We start from the raw sequence: 16,661 nt of genomic DNA, 5'->3' as shown, positions 1-16,661 counted from the left end.
CCCATCTGGGTTCAGAGTGTGAGTACCGTGTCCCTGATTCTTTGGGCACAACTGCTCTGTGCATATTGGCATGTGGTGCGACGGGAAGCCAGGAGCTGCCTCAATAGTCAATAGTCGCAGTAGCACTCAATTCTGAGCACTTGAAGCAAGTATCTTTAATGAAATGCACAACTGAATTCAGCGAGTTGCAGGGACCGCAACTGCACTTGCTTATGTACATAAACCTTTTAGATTAAATACATTTAAGCAGGCCACTCTAATTCCCTGTTCAGGCAAAACAGATCACAAATTCAGGGATTGTAAATCCATAAAGCTTCTTTAAAACCAGGATCTTATCCACATAACTGCTCCACAATGAAATGTACCTTCTCGGTAAATGTAGAGGGTCCTCCTATACCCTTATGCCTTTCTGATCAGTTGGTCTGACCCTTGAACAAAATAGCAGAAGTTGTTTTCCTCCAGTCTGTTAATTAGCTGGCTTCTGCTAGTGTTTTGGGAGTCAGAGACAGCAGTGCAGAGAAAAGTAATCAAACGGATAACTGCATTCAGTAGCAATTACACTTAGCATCTTTAGTATCTCTCAATAAAGACTACATACTCTATAAAATAGGTTTCACTGCACGGTCCTATCCCAGTGTTTGTGTGTTGTTGGGCTGGCTACAAAGAGTGCTCAGTCTGAAGGACAGTTAGGATGAGATTGGAGTTAGGCAGGGGCAGGGTAGGCGTCCTCCCTTGCACTTACCCTGTCACTTAATAACAAGTCCAAGCCACTTGATCCAATACATCACAAACTGCACCACTGGCTATAGGAGATTCAAACAACTCAAAATCCTCAGTGCAGATGTGCCCAGCGGGCCTGGTTACAAACCTATTTGCTCTCATAGAAACCCTGGTTTGGGGCTATGGCTAAGACAGCAGTGTTTCCCATATCTGCCACATATCCCCCTTTTATCACTCTGCCCCCTTGCATCGCTGCCCTCCCTTTTTACATCATGTACTGCCCCCTTTTTTTTATCCCCCCCCTCTGGCAGGTAAGAACATTTTAAAAAGGTAGGAACCCTATCGGTAACCGTATTATGAGCTAATGGGGCCCTGTACAAAGGTTGGACCTCAAAGGGGGGCTTTACAAAGTTCTACAAACACTGGTTATGAGCTAGGTATTTGGATGTTTAGTTGGTGACATATGCAACCATACCAAACACCAACCACATTTTTACAAATATGATTTAGGAAGTCAAAAGCCAGTCTGTTTGAGGGCAATAGACCAGCGTTGGACATCATGCAATGCTTGAGAGTGAGATACGAACAGGGTTGAATTAAAGGGATACTGTCATGGGAAAAAAAATTTTTTTCAAAATGAATCAGTTAATAGTGCTGCTCCAGCAGAATTCTGCTCTGAAATCCATTTCTCAAAAGAGCAAACAGATTTTTTTATATTCAATTTTGAAATCTGACATGGGGCTAGACATATTGTCAATTTCCCAGCTGCCCCAAGTCATGTGACTTGTGCTCTGATAAACTTCAATCACTCTTTACTGCTGAACTGCAAATTGGAGTGATATCACCCCCTCCCTTTTCCCCCCAGCAGCTAAACAAAAGAACAATGGGAAGGTAACCAGATAACAGCTCCCTAACACAAGATAACAGCTGCCTGGTAGATCTAAGAACAACACTCAATAGTAAAAACCCATGTCCCACTGAGACACATTCAGTTACATTGAGAAGGAAAAACAGCAGCCTGCCAGAAAGCATTTCTCTCCTAAAGTGCAGGCATAAGTCACATGACTGCAGGCAGCTGGGAAATTGACAAAATGTCTAGCCCCATGTCAGATTTCAAAATTGAATATAAAAAAATCTATTTGCTCTTTTGAGAAATGCATAATTCTGCTGAAGTAGCACTATTAACTGATGTATTTTGAAAAAAACATGTTTTCCCATGACAGGATCCCTTTAAGTTCCTGGGCAAATGTTATCCAAACCTTTCATGTCATGTGACTTTAAAGTACCCAACAATTACATTTTAGATGAATAAAGGTTACATGGGACTGCCTGCCATACAAATGACCAGGTGACGGTAGCCCCAAATCTGACAAGCGTATCCTCAGTCACATTCCTCACATTCACATAAGGTAGATTTCATCAGTTCCTAAGCCTGTAATCAGAAATAACAACAAATGCACTAATAAGTGCAGTGCTTTTGGTACAAGGGTGACTGAATATTAGTAAAAGAGGAAAAGCTACAGAGCACTGTGGGAGATGTGTGTCTTCAGTGCCAAAGGGCTGCTGCTGTATAGTATGACTGGTACTGTCTGTAAGCCTTAGCTATAAAGTGATTATTTCTGTCCCAATCAGACTTCTTCTTTATCCAGAGAAGCAAATCTTACATTTCTTGTATATATGCCAGTAACACTTTATAACGGAAACATAAATCATACAAACTATTTATGGCTTTTTAAAATCTGCAATTGGTCAGTAGAAAATCTCTTTAAGTGAACTGGGGAGATACAAGGAGCTAGGAGTATTTTTACCTAAAGAAAAAGCTGCATCATGCAAAGATTTCAGTTATGAAGGGCTTCCAAGCTGGGATTGTTTCATCAGGAAAGAGGCCCTTAATAGGGTAGATTCAGCACATAAAGAAACACATAAAGATCACATATATAAAATGTGGTCAGAGCGTCTTCACTGATTTCCGATGAAAAGAAAGGGCAATTCATTGGTGGGAAGGCTAGTTTCAGAGCAGTACAGTCATGGAATGTACTACTGTATGTGAGATATCATACTTGCACATGCAGCTTAAAGAAACCCAGAAAACAGAAACACATTGTATTGTACAAAGGGATTGAGCTAATAGATATTTTGAAAGGATTTAATTTGTCAACAACAGCTTTAGATATTTTTGTGTATAAAGATAACTATAAAAAAATACAAAAAGTATTTTCTTCATATGAGCATTTATTTACATACTCATATATACATATATGTACAGTATGTATGTATACATGTGTAGTTCACAGGTTCTCAACCAGTAGGACTGCCACCCTAGGCCCCAAAGACAGGCCTGGACCTTCAACACCACACAGAATAACTCACTGCCACCAAACTGCAAGATGCTCAGGAGGTGACCAACATAATATATCTGTTGATACTTTTCTATTGTATTAGATGTCTCTTAGTTGCAGTAACGGAACTAGGTGGGGGCTGGCCCTGGTGCGGGCCGTGCAGCCAGGCCCCCCCCTCGCATTTTCGACTCCAGCCGGCTGCAGCGCGCAATCTGCCGGGGGGTCCCTGCGGGGGTGCGGGCCCTGGCCCAGTTGCACCCCCTGCTCCCCCAGTAGTTACGCCACTGCTTAGTTGCATTGTTTTCTTATATAAAGATTACTGTTATCCCTGCATTTGTTATTACTTTTATTTTTACTGGGAATCCCCCTGTTTATCCATTGGAAACATTTGGGTGGAGGCACCGCACAGAACCAGTTTTGTCCTTCTCCACCAATACAGCAGAGGGTTGTCAGGTTTGCCATAAAAGGTTTACAGAGGAACTTATGGTCCAGTTTTATCTTCTTTTCTTCGGTTCTACTACCTTTATGCTGCTTTCTCTTTGCGTGTATCTAAGTATGTATGTATATATGTACATTTTTTTCAAAACACTAAGATATAATTAATCCTTATTGGAAGCAAAACCAGCCTATTGGGTTAATATTTAAATTATTTTCTAGTAGACTTAAGGTATGAAGATCCAAATTAGGGAAAAATCGGTTATCTGGAAAACCCCAGGTCCTCAGCATTCTGGTTAACAGGTCCCATCAGGGGAAATCACAAAATTTTTGGCCCGCACCCCAGATCCCGCCCACTCCACACAACAGTTAAAAGACCACACAGACATCAGTGCTAAAAATGGTAACCCCCCCACACACACAAGATATAAAAAGCTATTGATGGTCAGGGCCCCTTTATAAGTTAAAAAAAACCTGTGGTGCCAGGGCCCCCCTTAAAAGTTTTTTTAAAAAATTGGTGGTCAGGGCCCCTCTATAAGTTAAAAAAAATAATTGGTTACCAGGGCCCCCTATAAGTTAAAAAAAAAAAACATTGGCGCCAGGGCTCCCCTTACAAGTTAAAAAAACCAGTGGTGGCAGGGGCCTATAGTATATTAAAATAATACATTGGTGGCCAGGGGATTAAAAAAACGCAAAAGGTGTTCAGTAGAACTGAACTCATGGCTTTATGACTTCAACTTGCCTCCTTTTGTGACTTTGGGTATTTTCACCGCTTCAGTACTTATATTTTGGCTGTTTTCGTGACTTCAGGTATTTTCACCGCTTCAGGACTTCAATTTCGGATGTTTTCGTGACTTTGGGTCTTTCGAAAGTGCAGCACAGCCGGGCCCCCCTTCAGGCCCGGGACACTTGTGCCCCCTGATAGCGGCCCTGGGTCCCATACCTGTATTGTAGACAGCAAAAAACTCTCCATGAGATTTTATAATTAACTCTATACCCCAAATGGCCACTCTTTGCCAAATTTCCCCACTGAGCATTTGTATGAACAACAACACTTTGTAAAGCCACTTTGTACAAAGAATAAAATCTGCACATCTATGGCTATCTTTAAACCATTGTTCTGAAATGCAGACACTAGAGGGCAAAAAGACCAGAGGGTTAATTTACAAGGCCAGCCAGTTTGTAAAAACATACAGGTGCAGCTGTGGACGTTTTGACACACAGAGCACAATTGCATCAGATGCCATTCCTTATGAAATTACACTGGAATTGTGTGGAAAAAAACTGCATTCCTGGTAAAAAAAAAATAATGTAGAATTGCATACTAAATTGCACTTTGCACACTCCACTTGTGTTTCTCTTCTCTCTATATTTATGAATTATCCATGTGTTGTCTATGCATTAACATCTTTTGTCAGCAGGATTTGGTGATGTTTTTCCCTGTTGTTTTTTTTTGTTCCCTTATCAGACCTGCAAAAAGAAAAAGCAAGCATTTAGGTATTGTCCAATAAGCTTTTTATATCCAACAACATTATCTTGAAATGGTAACTTTTAGTATGATATTGAAAGAAAAATTCTAACACAAATTACAGTTACTGTTTGTTCTGCTCTTGGCTTGCAATTACAACTGTTATCTAGTTGCTAGGGCATAATTAATTTAGCAACTAGGCAGCAGTTTGGAAGTTATAATGGTCTATGGAAGATCAGTAGAAGAGGGAATAAAAACAATCAGGGATTACAAAAAAAAACTGAACTGAACTGTGGAATAATAAAGATTATCTCAATAGTTGGATACTAACATCATAAAGATAAACATCCCATGTTATGAGAAATGGCCTTTCTAGGCTGCCTTACCTTACCATGTGACCAAGTGCAGCTCCAGGAAATGGTTAGTTTAACTGCTATCTGTATACAGCAACATCTTTTGGATCTGGTATCATCATGGCCACCATCAGAGGGGCATAGGGGTTGTCGATGTGCCTGCTGGTGGATTATAGATTTAAAATGGGGGCCCGGCCTTGCTGCACTTCCAGGAATAGCCAGCCCCTCCCCAGCCAAAGCCACCAAACGTCAGCTGAAGCTTTTAAAGGGATTTAAAGCTGCTGAAGAAAGTGGAAGAATCTGCTATTGCTGAAGAGAACTACTATCAAGGTAAGTTCCTTGAACTGCTGAGTTTTTTAGCTTTTGTTTTTTTCAAACCGTCGCCACCAATGTTTTATGGGATCCTTGATTTAACTTGTATGGGGGACTCTAGCCATCCATTGGTTCTTTTTAACTTGTTGGGGGCTGGCCATCAATGTTTTTTTTTTTACTGTTTGGTGAACCCTGGCCACCAATGGTATTTAGTGTTGAATTGTGGGAGGAGTTGTGCCAACAAATTATTTTTTAACTTGTGGGAACACCAATGTTTGTTTGTTTGTTTACATGTGTAGGGGGCCTTGGCCTGCAATTAGTTGCACCTTTAAGTTAACTTTTAGTATGTTATAGAATGGCCAATTCTAAGCAACTTTTAAACTGGTCTTCTTTGTTTATTATAGTTTTTTAATTGTTTGCCTTCTTATTCTGACTCTTTACTGCTTTCAAATGGGGGTCACTGACCCCATCTAAAAACAAATGCTCTGTAAGGCTACAAATGTATTGTATTGTTACTTTGTATTACTCCTGTTTATATTCAGGCCCTCTCCTATTCATATTCCAGTCTATTCTTCAAATCAATGCATGGTTGCTAGGGTAATTTGGTCCCTAACAATCAGATTGATGAAAGTGCAAACTGGAGAGATGCTGAATAAAATAAAATAACTAAAAAACAACAAATAAAAAATGAAAGCCAATTGGAAATTATCTCAGAATATCATTTTGTACATCATACTAAAAATTCATTTAAAGGTGAACGACCCCTTTAAAAAGCCTACTTTGACAGGCTTAATAATCCTTTGGGGGGGGCAGGACCCAGAAAATGTTGTTGTACAGGTCCCTGTGATTTCTAAAGGTGGCCCTTGGTAGCATCGCTGGTATGTTACTATAATCTCCAGCACTGGTTTATTCACATAGCTCATGTCCAAAAAGCGGTCCAGGGGCCAATTGCGGCCCTTTTCAAATTTTCACCGGCCCTCTGCCTCCCTAATGAAATGAATAATAATGAGGCCCCCCAGCACAGTGCGATCAGGAATCCCATAGTAGTAATATTTGAGCACATTAGTGAAATGATCTGCTACTTGGTCTATACTGCTGGTCTATAGAGACACGCTGTTTTTGCATACTTCTTTAGGGCTGAAGGTGTCAATAGACGTACTGATGTGCCAGTACAGTACTAAAGAAGTATGGCATCACTACAAGCCAGTACGTGTCTATTACTAGGGCCGCCATTAGAAATCACGGGGCCCCGTACAACAAAATTTTTGGGGCCCCCTGGGCCCCGCCCACACTAACGACCAAGCTCCACCCCATATGCCGCCCACTCCACATCGCAGTTAAAAGACCACACAGACATCATCGCTAAAAAAGTAACCCCCCCACACAAGTTATAAAAAGCTATTGATGGTCAGGGCCCCCTTATAAAAGATTGGGGCCCCAAAAAAAAAATGTAAAAAAAAATGTTTTTTTAAAAAAAACATTGGTGGCAGGGGCCCCCTTATAAGTTAAAAACAAATTGGGGCCCCAAAAAAAAATTTTTTTGAAAAAAAAAAAGTGGCAGGGGCCCCCTTACAAGTTGAAAAAAATTGGGGCCCCAAAAAATTTAAAAAAAAAAAATTAAAAAAAATGTTTTTTTTAAAAAAAAAATGTTTTTTTTTAAAAAAAAATGTTTTTTTTAAAAAAAACATTGGTGGCAGGGGTCCCCTTATAAGTTAAAAACAAATTGGGGCCCCAAAAAATTAAAAAAAAAAAAAAAAAAGGTTTTTTTAAAAAAACCATTGGTGTCAGGGGCCCCCTTACAAGTTAAAAAAAATTGGGGCCCCAAAAAAATTTTTTTTACAAAAAGATTGGTGGCAGGGGCCTATAGAATATTAAAATAATACATTGGTGGCCAGGGGATTAAAAAAAAAAAATACACAAACTGGTGTTCAGTAGAATTGAACTCATGGCTTCACTACTTCAACTTCGCCTCCTTTCGTGACTTCGGGTCTTTGCGCCGCTTCAGGACTTCGGCTTCGGCTGTTTTCGTGACTTCGGGTCTTTTCGGCGCTTCGTGACTTCGGGTCTTTTCAGCGCTTCGTGACTTCGGGTCTTTCCGTGACTTCGGGTCTTTTCGGCGGATCGGCTTCGGCTTTTCGGCACTTCCGCATTCGGCAACTTAGAGGGAGGACGTTCGTAAGGGGGGCCCGGATCTTCAAAAAATGCAGCGCTGCCGGGTCCCCCTTCATGCCCGGGCCCGGTACGCTTGTCCCCCCTGTCCCCCCCTGATGGCGGCCCTGTCTATTACTAACACCTTCAGCACACAGACAGCAGTATAGACCAAGTGGCAGATCATTTCACTAATGTACCCAAATATTACTGCTACGATTACTTGATTCCTGTAATTTAATGTTAATGGTTCAAAGAATGTCGGGCTGAATGGTCGGCTCCCACACATTTTCACCTCACCAAATCTGGCCCACGTTGCAAAAAGTTTGGGCACCCCTGACATAGCTGGTTATTCTTCTGTTTAGTAACTGTGTTGTATGCTGTATGGTTATGCCACTGTTATTTTGTATATTGCATAGGCCTTTAGCTTTAATACAACACAGATGTTGCTAACGTTAAATGCAATTATACAAGCTGTTGTTTTAGTGTGCGTTACACAGTATACAATGTATTTGTATTACAGACCTGTCAACCTGGAGGGAGGCCAACCTGGGTGGAAGAGCATGTGGTGCTCTGCAAACTTTTTATAGGCCAGTGACATCACCAAAAGTTGTATTATTGTGGACTAGAAGTGTCAGATCAAGTGCTACTATGACACCACTAAATGCATGGGCACACAGAAATCTGCAGGGAAAAGCCAAAATCTTGGAAGAATGCCTTTAGGGAGGAGGACAAAATCTGGTAAAACCTGTTAAAGTGTGTGGGGGGGGATTGGGAGGGGTTGACATCTCGGGTATTGCTGTTATACTGTATGGTGTTAGTACATACTATTATTGTTCTCTTTTCCTAGTTTCACACATGCCCCTTGCCAGTAAAGCAGAAGCATACTGATCTAAAGTCTTGCTGAGTTGATGAAGGAAGCAGTTTAGCTACCTGTCAATCTATATAACATATTGGGTGGACTGAACAGTAAAACAACAGCTTCCTAGCAAGCAAGATCCTAGGATAGTGATTTGGTTACAGCCACTGCTTCTAAGTCAAGGCACCTCAGAAAAGCCATGATATAGTCTGAAAAGCTTATCTACTGTTCCATACAGTGGCCACCATTGTGAGCACCATAGCATAAGCTGCAAAAGTTTGGTATTCCTTTATAAAATAAAAAAAAAGGAATGGAATGGAAATTGAACTAAAGAAAGCATATTTGGGGCCTCTTTAGGAATGGTAAATGTTAAGAAAGAGGCAACAGCTGTAGCTAAGCAGAGGATTTAGAAGCTTCAGCAAATCATTACAGTTAAATAATCCATACTGACCATAGACATCAAGCTGCTTCTCAGGATATATCATACTAAAGCATGCTGCACTATATGAGAAACTGCAGAGTACTATAGAAGTACAATGTTCTCCTGCACAAATAACATAAAATTCTACAGCCACAAGGTGGCAATCAAGTTCTTTATTGCATCAAGAGCACCTTGGTCAGCATAACCAAACATCAAGCTAGCCAGACTACTCAGCAATAGAAGCTTCTCCCAAGAAACACAGCCATACATATAATATCCAGATAAGACACTGAAAATGATACTGGAAAGAGTCAATGAGTGTTATAACCCATTTAAAGAAATTGAGAGCGGACTTTTTAAAAGGCTTGATAATTTCCCAGAGTGCTAAAGACTTGTATACTTAAACTTAGATACCATAGGTGGGGTCATTCAAATAGTAAAAAAAGCTACCACATAACCTACAATAAAAGTGGATAACTCAGGGCTTCACATATAAACATTAACATAGAGTCAATCATGTACTTCTCTTTATTGGTATGGCATGAATCCCATCAATTTTTCACCACAAACTGAAAAACGCCTGCTACTGGATAGTAACTGATACAGAATGTTAACAAAACAGATGTACCTCCTACAGGTTTTTCACACTAAACATCCAGTTACTGCCATCCATAGGAAACTGCAAAGACAAGTGCAAAGGAGACAAGCGCTTGATAAAAAGCCTCATACTATTCCGAAATGCCACGCATTCAGAGATAGTATTTGACAATAAGGACCAGATAAATAACCCATTACAATGCACTTTATACTCACCTTTGAACTATATGAGCAGGCAGCTAAGAATCTGGTTCAATCAATTTGATATCCTTGCAATTTCAAGTAGGCATGGCTTGTTTCAGCTGCTGTAATCTGGTCATAGATGTTCAGTGTTAACCATCAACCTGCCTATATAAAAAAAACCTTTACTCAGAGAAACTGTAATAAAATTACCTGGTGGTCTAGTGGTGCGGCGGCGTGGACGGCCGCCACGCCGCTGCGCTCCTGTTCTGGCCTCCAGCGCCGGCGCCATCTTGGTTCTCTAGGGCGCGTGCGGCGCGCCTGCGCGCCTCTTAAAGGTACAGGCGCGCTGGCGCGATTACGCCAGTGCGCATTGGGCACGTTTTGGCGCAAAATTTGGAGGTATTTAAGGCCCATTCTTACTCCCAGCCAGTGCCCGTGATAGAATCTTGATTCTGGTGGTTCCTGAAGCCTTGTGCTGTCTGTTCCTGTGAAATTTGTGTCTGCTATTCCGGTTTTGATCCCTGCCTGTTCCTGACTATTCTGATATCCGAATCCTGACCTTTGCCTGCATCTCGACTACTCTTTCTGCCTGACCCCATCTGTTTGATTACCCGGTTTGACCCTTGCCTGCCTGACGATTCTTGATATCTGCCTGCCTCGACCCTGCCTGTCTGACGATTCTCTTGCCTGCTCCATTTGTACCGTGACCTTCGGCCCAAAAGACTATCTACCTGCCGTGCCCCTCTGCTAGCCAGAACATCTCGCCTTGTAACCCTCGTTAAGTCCAGGTGGCACCCAAGTAAGCTGAGGGCTCCTCCCGAAGCCCAACGGTGGTCACACTACTGGTGAAGCCGAGCCGAGACCAGGGTACTTGGCACCTGTTCTGGTATTGGGTGCCGGCTGTGACAGAAACATTAAGTAGGCACCATGGGTCCTTTCCACCTGGACGTCTAATCAGAGCTATTACCTACCAACTTCATATCGTAAAGTTCTACAAACTATTTCCCTTCAAATCTAAGAGGGAAATTATATGAGTCCCAAAGAGTTTATATGTTATCTGTGTTTCTGTGTGGGTGCATTCCAGTGTCCTCCCACACCCAAAACATACAGGCAGGCTTCTGATAAATTTGACCCACTGATTGGGCCCTTAGGTTTTAAACTCCACTGGGGCAGGGATTGATGTGAATTATGTATAATCTCTGTAAAGTGGGACTCTATAAATATTTGGAAACCAATACAGCAAAGCTGTGAGAGCTGATAATGGCCAGACAGCAGCAGGAGAATATACAAAATTGAAAAGGCAAACTTCAGTCAATAGCACTTAAACAGAAGACATCAAAAACATAGCAAGGTGGGATAATTATGTAATTATGTAATTGCCTCCTATTTACATAAAACACAATCAGATGCATTGTGTAAATAGGTACAAATTTGGCAGCATTTTTGCTGTCTACCTTAAAGGAGAACTAAAGCTTAACTAAAGAAGTAGGTTAGAAATGCTGTACATTATGTTTTGGGATTCTGTACCAGCCCAAGACAATCCCAGCCTTTTATCAGGGAAGGTCTGTGCCTCCAAAGTTGTCCTAGTAGCTCCCCATCTTCTTTTCTTATGATTCACTGCACATGCTCTGTGTTTCTGTCACTTACTGAGCTTAGAGACCCACTCCACATAAATATACAGTACATATAGAATATAAATGTCACAGTATAAGGCTGAGTAGTAGTTAATACTGATAATTACTACATGGCAGCTCAGAAACCAGTGCAACTAGCATCAGAATTTAAGAATCAGCCCCAGACCCCTAAGCTTTACGTCTCATCAGCTGCTCAGAGCCCACTGAGAATGTGAGTGTCACAGACACTTTCCAAGATAGTGACTCCCTGTGACTAGTTTGAAGTCCTTGATCATTGCTGCTATTGAGAAGCTGAAGTCTTAGGCTGGTGCAATAAGCTCAGTATATAAAATATGCCATTACTAGCCATATTTATTTTTAGGGTTTAGTTCTCCTTTAATATAAAACAACTCTCATTTCAGAATTTGGAACCTTGCTGTGACAAGCTAGTCACTTTTCCATTGTAGGCAATAGGGTCCCTTATCTTTTCTGAAGTGCTGAATTAAAGTCAAGCTTGAGTAGTGACTGAAAATGGACTAGTTTAATACCCATGTTAGTGGCAGTGTTAAAATATACTGCACCAGTATGAACAGAAATAACAAATATATGTTTATGAAAAATGTCCTGTTGCAAAAGTTTAAGGGCCCAATGGTCTTGCTGTGGGAAAGTTGTAGTATCAGTATGGGGCCTGGGGGTTTATGGCTTAAGGGATCTTCATACCTTAAGTCTACTAGAAAATCATATAAACATTAACTAAACCCACTAGGCTGGTTTTGCTTTAAATAAGGATTAAACATATGTTAGCTTAGATCAAGAACAAGGTACTGTTATATTATTATAGAGTAAAAACAATCAATTTTATTTATAAATGTGGATTATTTCGATAAAATGGTGTCTGTGGATGACCTTTCCTTAATTCGGAGCTTGTAGTACTGTATGTAGTAGACATATGAATAGTTCCATTAATTAATTTGCTCATGGGAGGCAGTTGCGTTTGGCATTAAGCTTAACCCTACCATCTACCTGACCAGTCACACTGCTCTAAACTGTCATTGATTGATATACAAGTCACGTAAGTTTCTTTGAAAGTAATGTCCATTTTCCACAGGAAAATAACAAGACTGTACACATGAGAGCTGGCACTTTGTTAATTTATTATGTGTTTAATAGTTAAATAATAAATAAACTATGACCAATCCTTTGTTAAATTTAACAGGGTCCACCTAGTTCCTGTCTTCTGGGCCTTGAATGGTGCCATAAGGGTACAACAAATTGGCAGGTCCAAGTTTTGTCCGTTCTTCCTTCCTTCCTTTTTCATTTTATTCATTCTGTTCTTCTAACTTATCCCTGGAAAAAGAAGCATTTCTTTATTCTCTAGCTGCATGACATACAGTAGTACATTCTGCTGCAAATTGTCATTTACATACAGAATTGATAAATGTCTAATCAGATATTGCATTCTATATTTATTGTAACGGTATATTTCCCATTTAAAATAAACAGAGCATTGAAAGGCAAGGTTAATATTCAAAGGGGAAATTGTTGCCTTCATTGCTTTAGCGCCTTGCACAGTTCCCCCCTGTCTTTTCCCCAACAGCATCAGCCTGACTAACAAAAACGGAGCTCTTTTCAGGGCACATCCTATGTGATTAATGTCAGGAAGCCTAGTACTGGGAACCAAACCTGCTGCACAGCTCTGAATTTGTTAGTTTTGTGAGTTGGGTTGATGCAGTTGGCATTAATAGGTAGATCTATGCAGGGGGCTACTGACTACTGGTCAACAAGCAATGGGGAGGGGAAAGTTCTGTAAAAATAATTCCGTGTTCATTTAAAGTTCACAGCTGCTGTATAATATTGGTTAGCGTTAATAGGCATTTGGTTTGGGACTTGACTTGGAGTCAAGCTGATCAGAAAAACGTTTTTGTTTATATGTATTCTTTTAAATCATTTGAGGGGATTTGTGGTCATGAGAACATTTTATGTAGCTTCCCTGGATTTAAACTGAGCCAGTGTTCTGAAATGAGAATGTTAAAGAGCGAAAAGGTCTCAAACTTACTCTGCATTAATTTTATTATCCTTGTGATGTCTATTTGCAGGGTGACATTGCTCATATTAGTTTTCCTCAGTAGGATTTGCTAGTGTTTTTCCTGTCTTTACTTTCTTCTTTTTAGATTTTTGCTTTTTCTTTGCCCTGCAAAAACATAAGAAAGCATTCAGGTATTGTCCATAATGCATTTTATATGCAGCAAAATTGACTTGAAGTGGTAGATCTCTTTCATATTAACTTATGGGGGCACATTTACTTAGCTCGAGTGAAGGAAAAGAATAAAAAATACTTCGAATTTCGAAGTATTTTTTTGGCTACTTCGACCTTCGAATCGAACGATTCGAACTAAAAATCGTTCGACTATTTGACCATTCCATAGTCGAAGTACTGTCTCTTTAAAAAAAACTTAGACAACCTACTTCGCCACCTAAAACCTACCGAGCATCAATGATTATTCCTTTGATCGTTCAATCGAACGAATAGCGGTAAATCTTTCGACTTCGATATTCGAAGTCGAAGGATTTTACTTTGGTCGAATATCGAGGGTTAATTAACCCTCGATATTCGACCCTAAGTAAATGTGCCCCTTAGTGTTTAGTAGACAGAAATAAGAAAAACTTGAATTATTTTTTTTTTTTTCATTTTTGCGCTGCGGCTCTTGACTGCAGAATATGATATCTGTCTGCTGTGAGCCGATATACACAAGAAGTATTTTAACAAGAAGGGTTAGCAAAGCTTCGACAGGCAGTACAGTAACAAGCTTTAGTAAGACCTACTTCTTCTTCGGTTTTGTAATCGCATCTGGCTTTTCGGTAGGTGGTACCAAATTCTGGTCCGAGTTTTCCTTTGCTTCATTTTCTGTGTCTTTCTGGATATTCTCTTCCAGGGTTCTGCACATAAAAAGGTAAAGATGCTGAAATGCCTTTTTGGTGCTATTTAAAATTCATTAGAATGTGCTGCAAACTGTACCTAAACATCTGTAATCGACTTATCTATATCCAATTAATAACGAGTGTATATATTTTATGATCATAACATTTTTATAGAGTATTTATGTGAGTGGGAGATATTCTTTTTTTCTCTGCTGAAAAACATGTCTAGAATATTACCATACTACTGTAGCGAGTTTTTTTTGGAAGCGTTAAAAAATCTTTCTTACCTTTCATTCAATTTTACAGGTTCACCAGGTAGTTTATTTTTTTCTAACCTCCTTAACTCCATGAAATATAAGTACCTGAAAAAACAAAAGAAAAGCACTGTTCATTTAAGTTTCCATACCGCTAATGTGCTTCTCTTTTCATTATGAAGTTTTTGCAACTGGTGACTGCAACTGTAAATCAAAGGAATCACCAACACCCAAAATTTAGGTGAAAAATCTCACAATAAACTTTGCCTAAAATGTCACCAGAGGAAGTTATACTTGAACTAGTATTAAGCTGAATATGGCTGAATATTGTTCTGTCTAAGAAAGAGCTAGTAAGATTGTTACTTACCATCCCAATGGTCCTAATAGTGTGAACAGTGACATGATGACTATTGCAGTAATATAATATTTTTCATATTTCAGAAAGACGTAAGTCACTTTCTCTGTATTCTCTGTTTCTTGCAAGTCCTGTAGACTTCGCTCATCAAAGTAAGTTGATTGTTCTTCACCTATTGTATCTCGCTTCTGCAACCTCACTGCAAAACAAAAAGGGTTAAGTTGTACTGAATGGGGATAAAACATTTCACAAAAATTCATAATTTTCTACAAACCATAGCTGTGTTGTCAATGGATAAGGGAAATATACAGTAAATTGTCCATGGAGTACAATGCAAATCATATCCATTCACAAATAGTTACTTTAGAAAGACTTCAGACTGCTATATCCACAATGTAATTTACTTGTACAGGTATGGGACCTATTATCCAGAATGCTCGGGACCTGGGGTTTTCCGGATAATGGATCTTTCCGTAATTTAGATCTTCATACCATAAGTCTACTAGAAAATCATGTAAACGTTAAATATACCTAAAATGCTGTTTTTTCTTCCAATAAGGATTAATTATATATTCGTTTGGATCAAGGTACTGTTTTATTATAACAGAGAAAAAGGAAATCATTTTTAAATATATGGATTATTTAATTATAATGGAGTCTATGGGAGACGGACATTTTGTAAATCGGAGCTTTCTGGATAACGGGTTTCCGGATAACGGATCACATACCTGTATTACAAAGTATTATCAGTGAATGATTTCAATGTGCTCTAATGTATTGTGCAAAAGCTTACCTGTTGTTTCTGATGTCAAGGGCTGAACTCTGATTTTTGGGATAGGCTTATACAGCACCCCATCAAGAGTCAGACGCACTTCATAAATGCCACTGTCCATGCTCTTGGCAGGATTGATGACCAAAGAGCAGTTGCCATTGGAAATAACGTTTACATAAACCTGATGCCTCTTCTTTGACTTTTTCACAGTCTTCCCAGAAACCTGGATCAGTGGGATGTATGTTCTGCCTTCATCTATAGTTTTACCCCATTCCAAATGCAGCTGGTTAGGTAAGATGGGGGTGTCTGAATAGAAGCGGCAAGGAACAAGGTTCCAAGAATGTAATTTCAACTCGAGTTTATCAGTGAAGAGTGTAAGACCTGTGATTCCCACAGCTGAAGGAGATAAGAAAAAAGTTTAAAATATTAAAAGCAACAGTCCCTTGCAAACACTTTCCTTTTGTTCTATAATTTATAATGTTCTATAATTAAGAGGATATTCGTTTTTCAAATTATTTTACTATAATATATTTAGAAAAAAAATCTTGCTTTCAAAGATCACAATCACATTTTCTTACATAGATATGCCCGAATCGGACTTTTTGATAAAAAAAATCTGGTCCCATGTTTGTATGGGGTGCCGTTTGTCCCAAATACATTCTGTATACAAAACTATCCCTAATACACATAATGAATGTCTCTCATGTTATATAAGTATTTGTGACAATACACAGATAAAAAAATATACAAAAGACTTATTTCTATTAAAGAATGAAAACAAAATCTGGTTAGTGCACAAAGGGATGTCATTAAATCACAAACTCCATTCTGTACAGTTTAACAAGCAATCTGTCGCACAAATGTATAACCTCCATGTAACGGAAACACTTATGTGCAGAGTTACTTACAGAAT

At 39.6% G+C, this 16,661-nt stretch overlaps 1 protein-coding gene across 1 annotated transcript; it reads right to left on the bottom strand.

Annotated features, from left to right (window-relative positions):
• Positions 1–14,891: 14,891 nt before the first annotated feature.
• Positions 14,892–16,184, bottom strand: LOC108719197. Its single transcript, XM_018267897.2, has 2 exons — positions 15,770–16,184; positions 14,892–15,175 (listed from the first exon to the last, which is right to left on the bottom strand). Exons 1-2 carry the CDS (start codon positions 15,867–15,869, stop codon positions 14,985–14,987), a joined length of 291 nt encoding a protein of 96 aa, XP_018123386.2. The 5' UTR covers positions 15,870–16,184; the 3' UTR covers positions 14,892–14,984.
• Positions 16,185–16,661: the final 477 nt, after the last annotated feature.

Source organism: Xenopus laevis, chromosome 6L (genome assembly GCF_017654675.1).
Source record: "Xenopus laevis strain J_2021 chromosome 6L, Xenopus_laevis_v10.1, whole genome shotgun sequence".
Classification (NCBI taxonomy): domain Eukaryota; kingdom Metazoa; phylum Chordata; class Amphibia; order Anura; family Pipidae; genus Xenopus; species Xenopus laevis.
This window is presented reverse-complemented; position numbering and strand designations above follow the sequence as displayed.

Coding starts and splice junctions, on each gene's coding strand:
- LOC108719197 (XM_018267897.2), bottom strand. CDS start 15,869: ATGGACAGTGGCATTTATGAAGTGCGTCTGACTCTTGATGGGGTGCTG. Junction 15,176..15,769: donor CTTGACATCAGAAACAACAG/GTAAGCTTTTGC, acceptor TTTGTTTTGCAG/TGAGGTTGCAGAAGCGAGAT.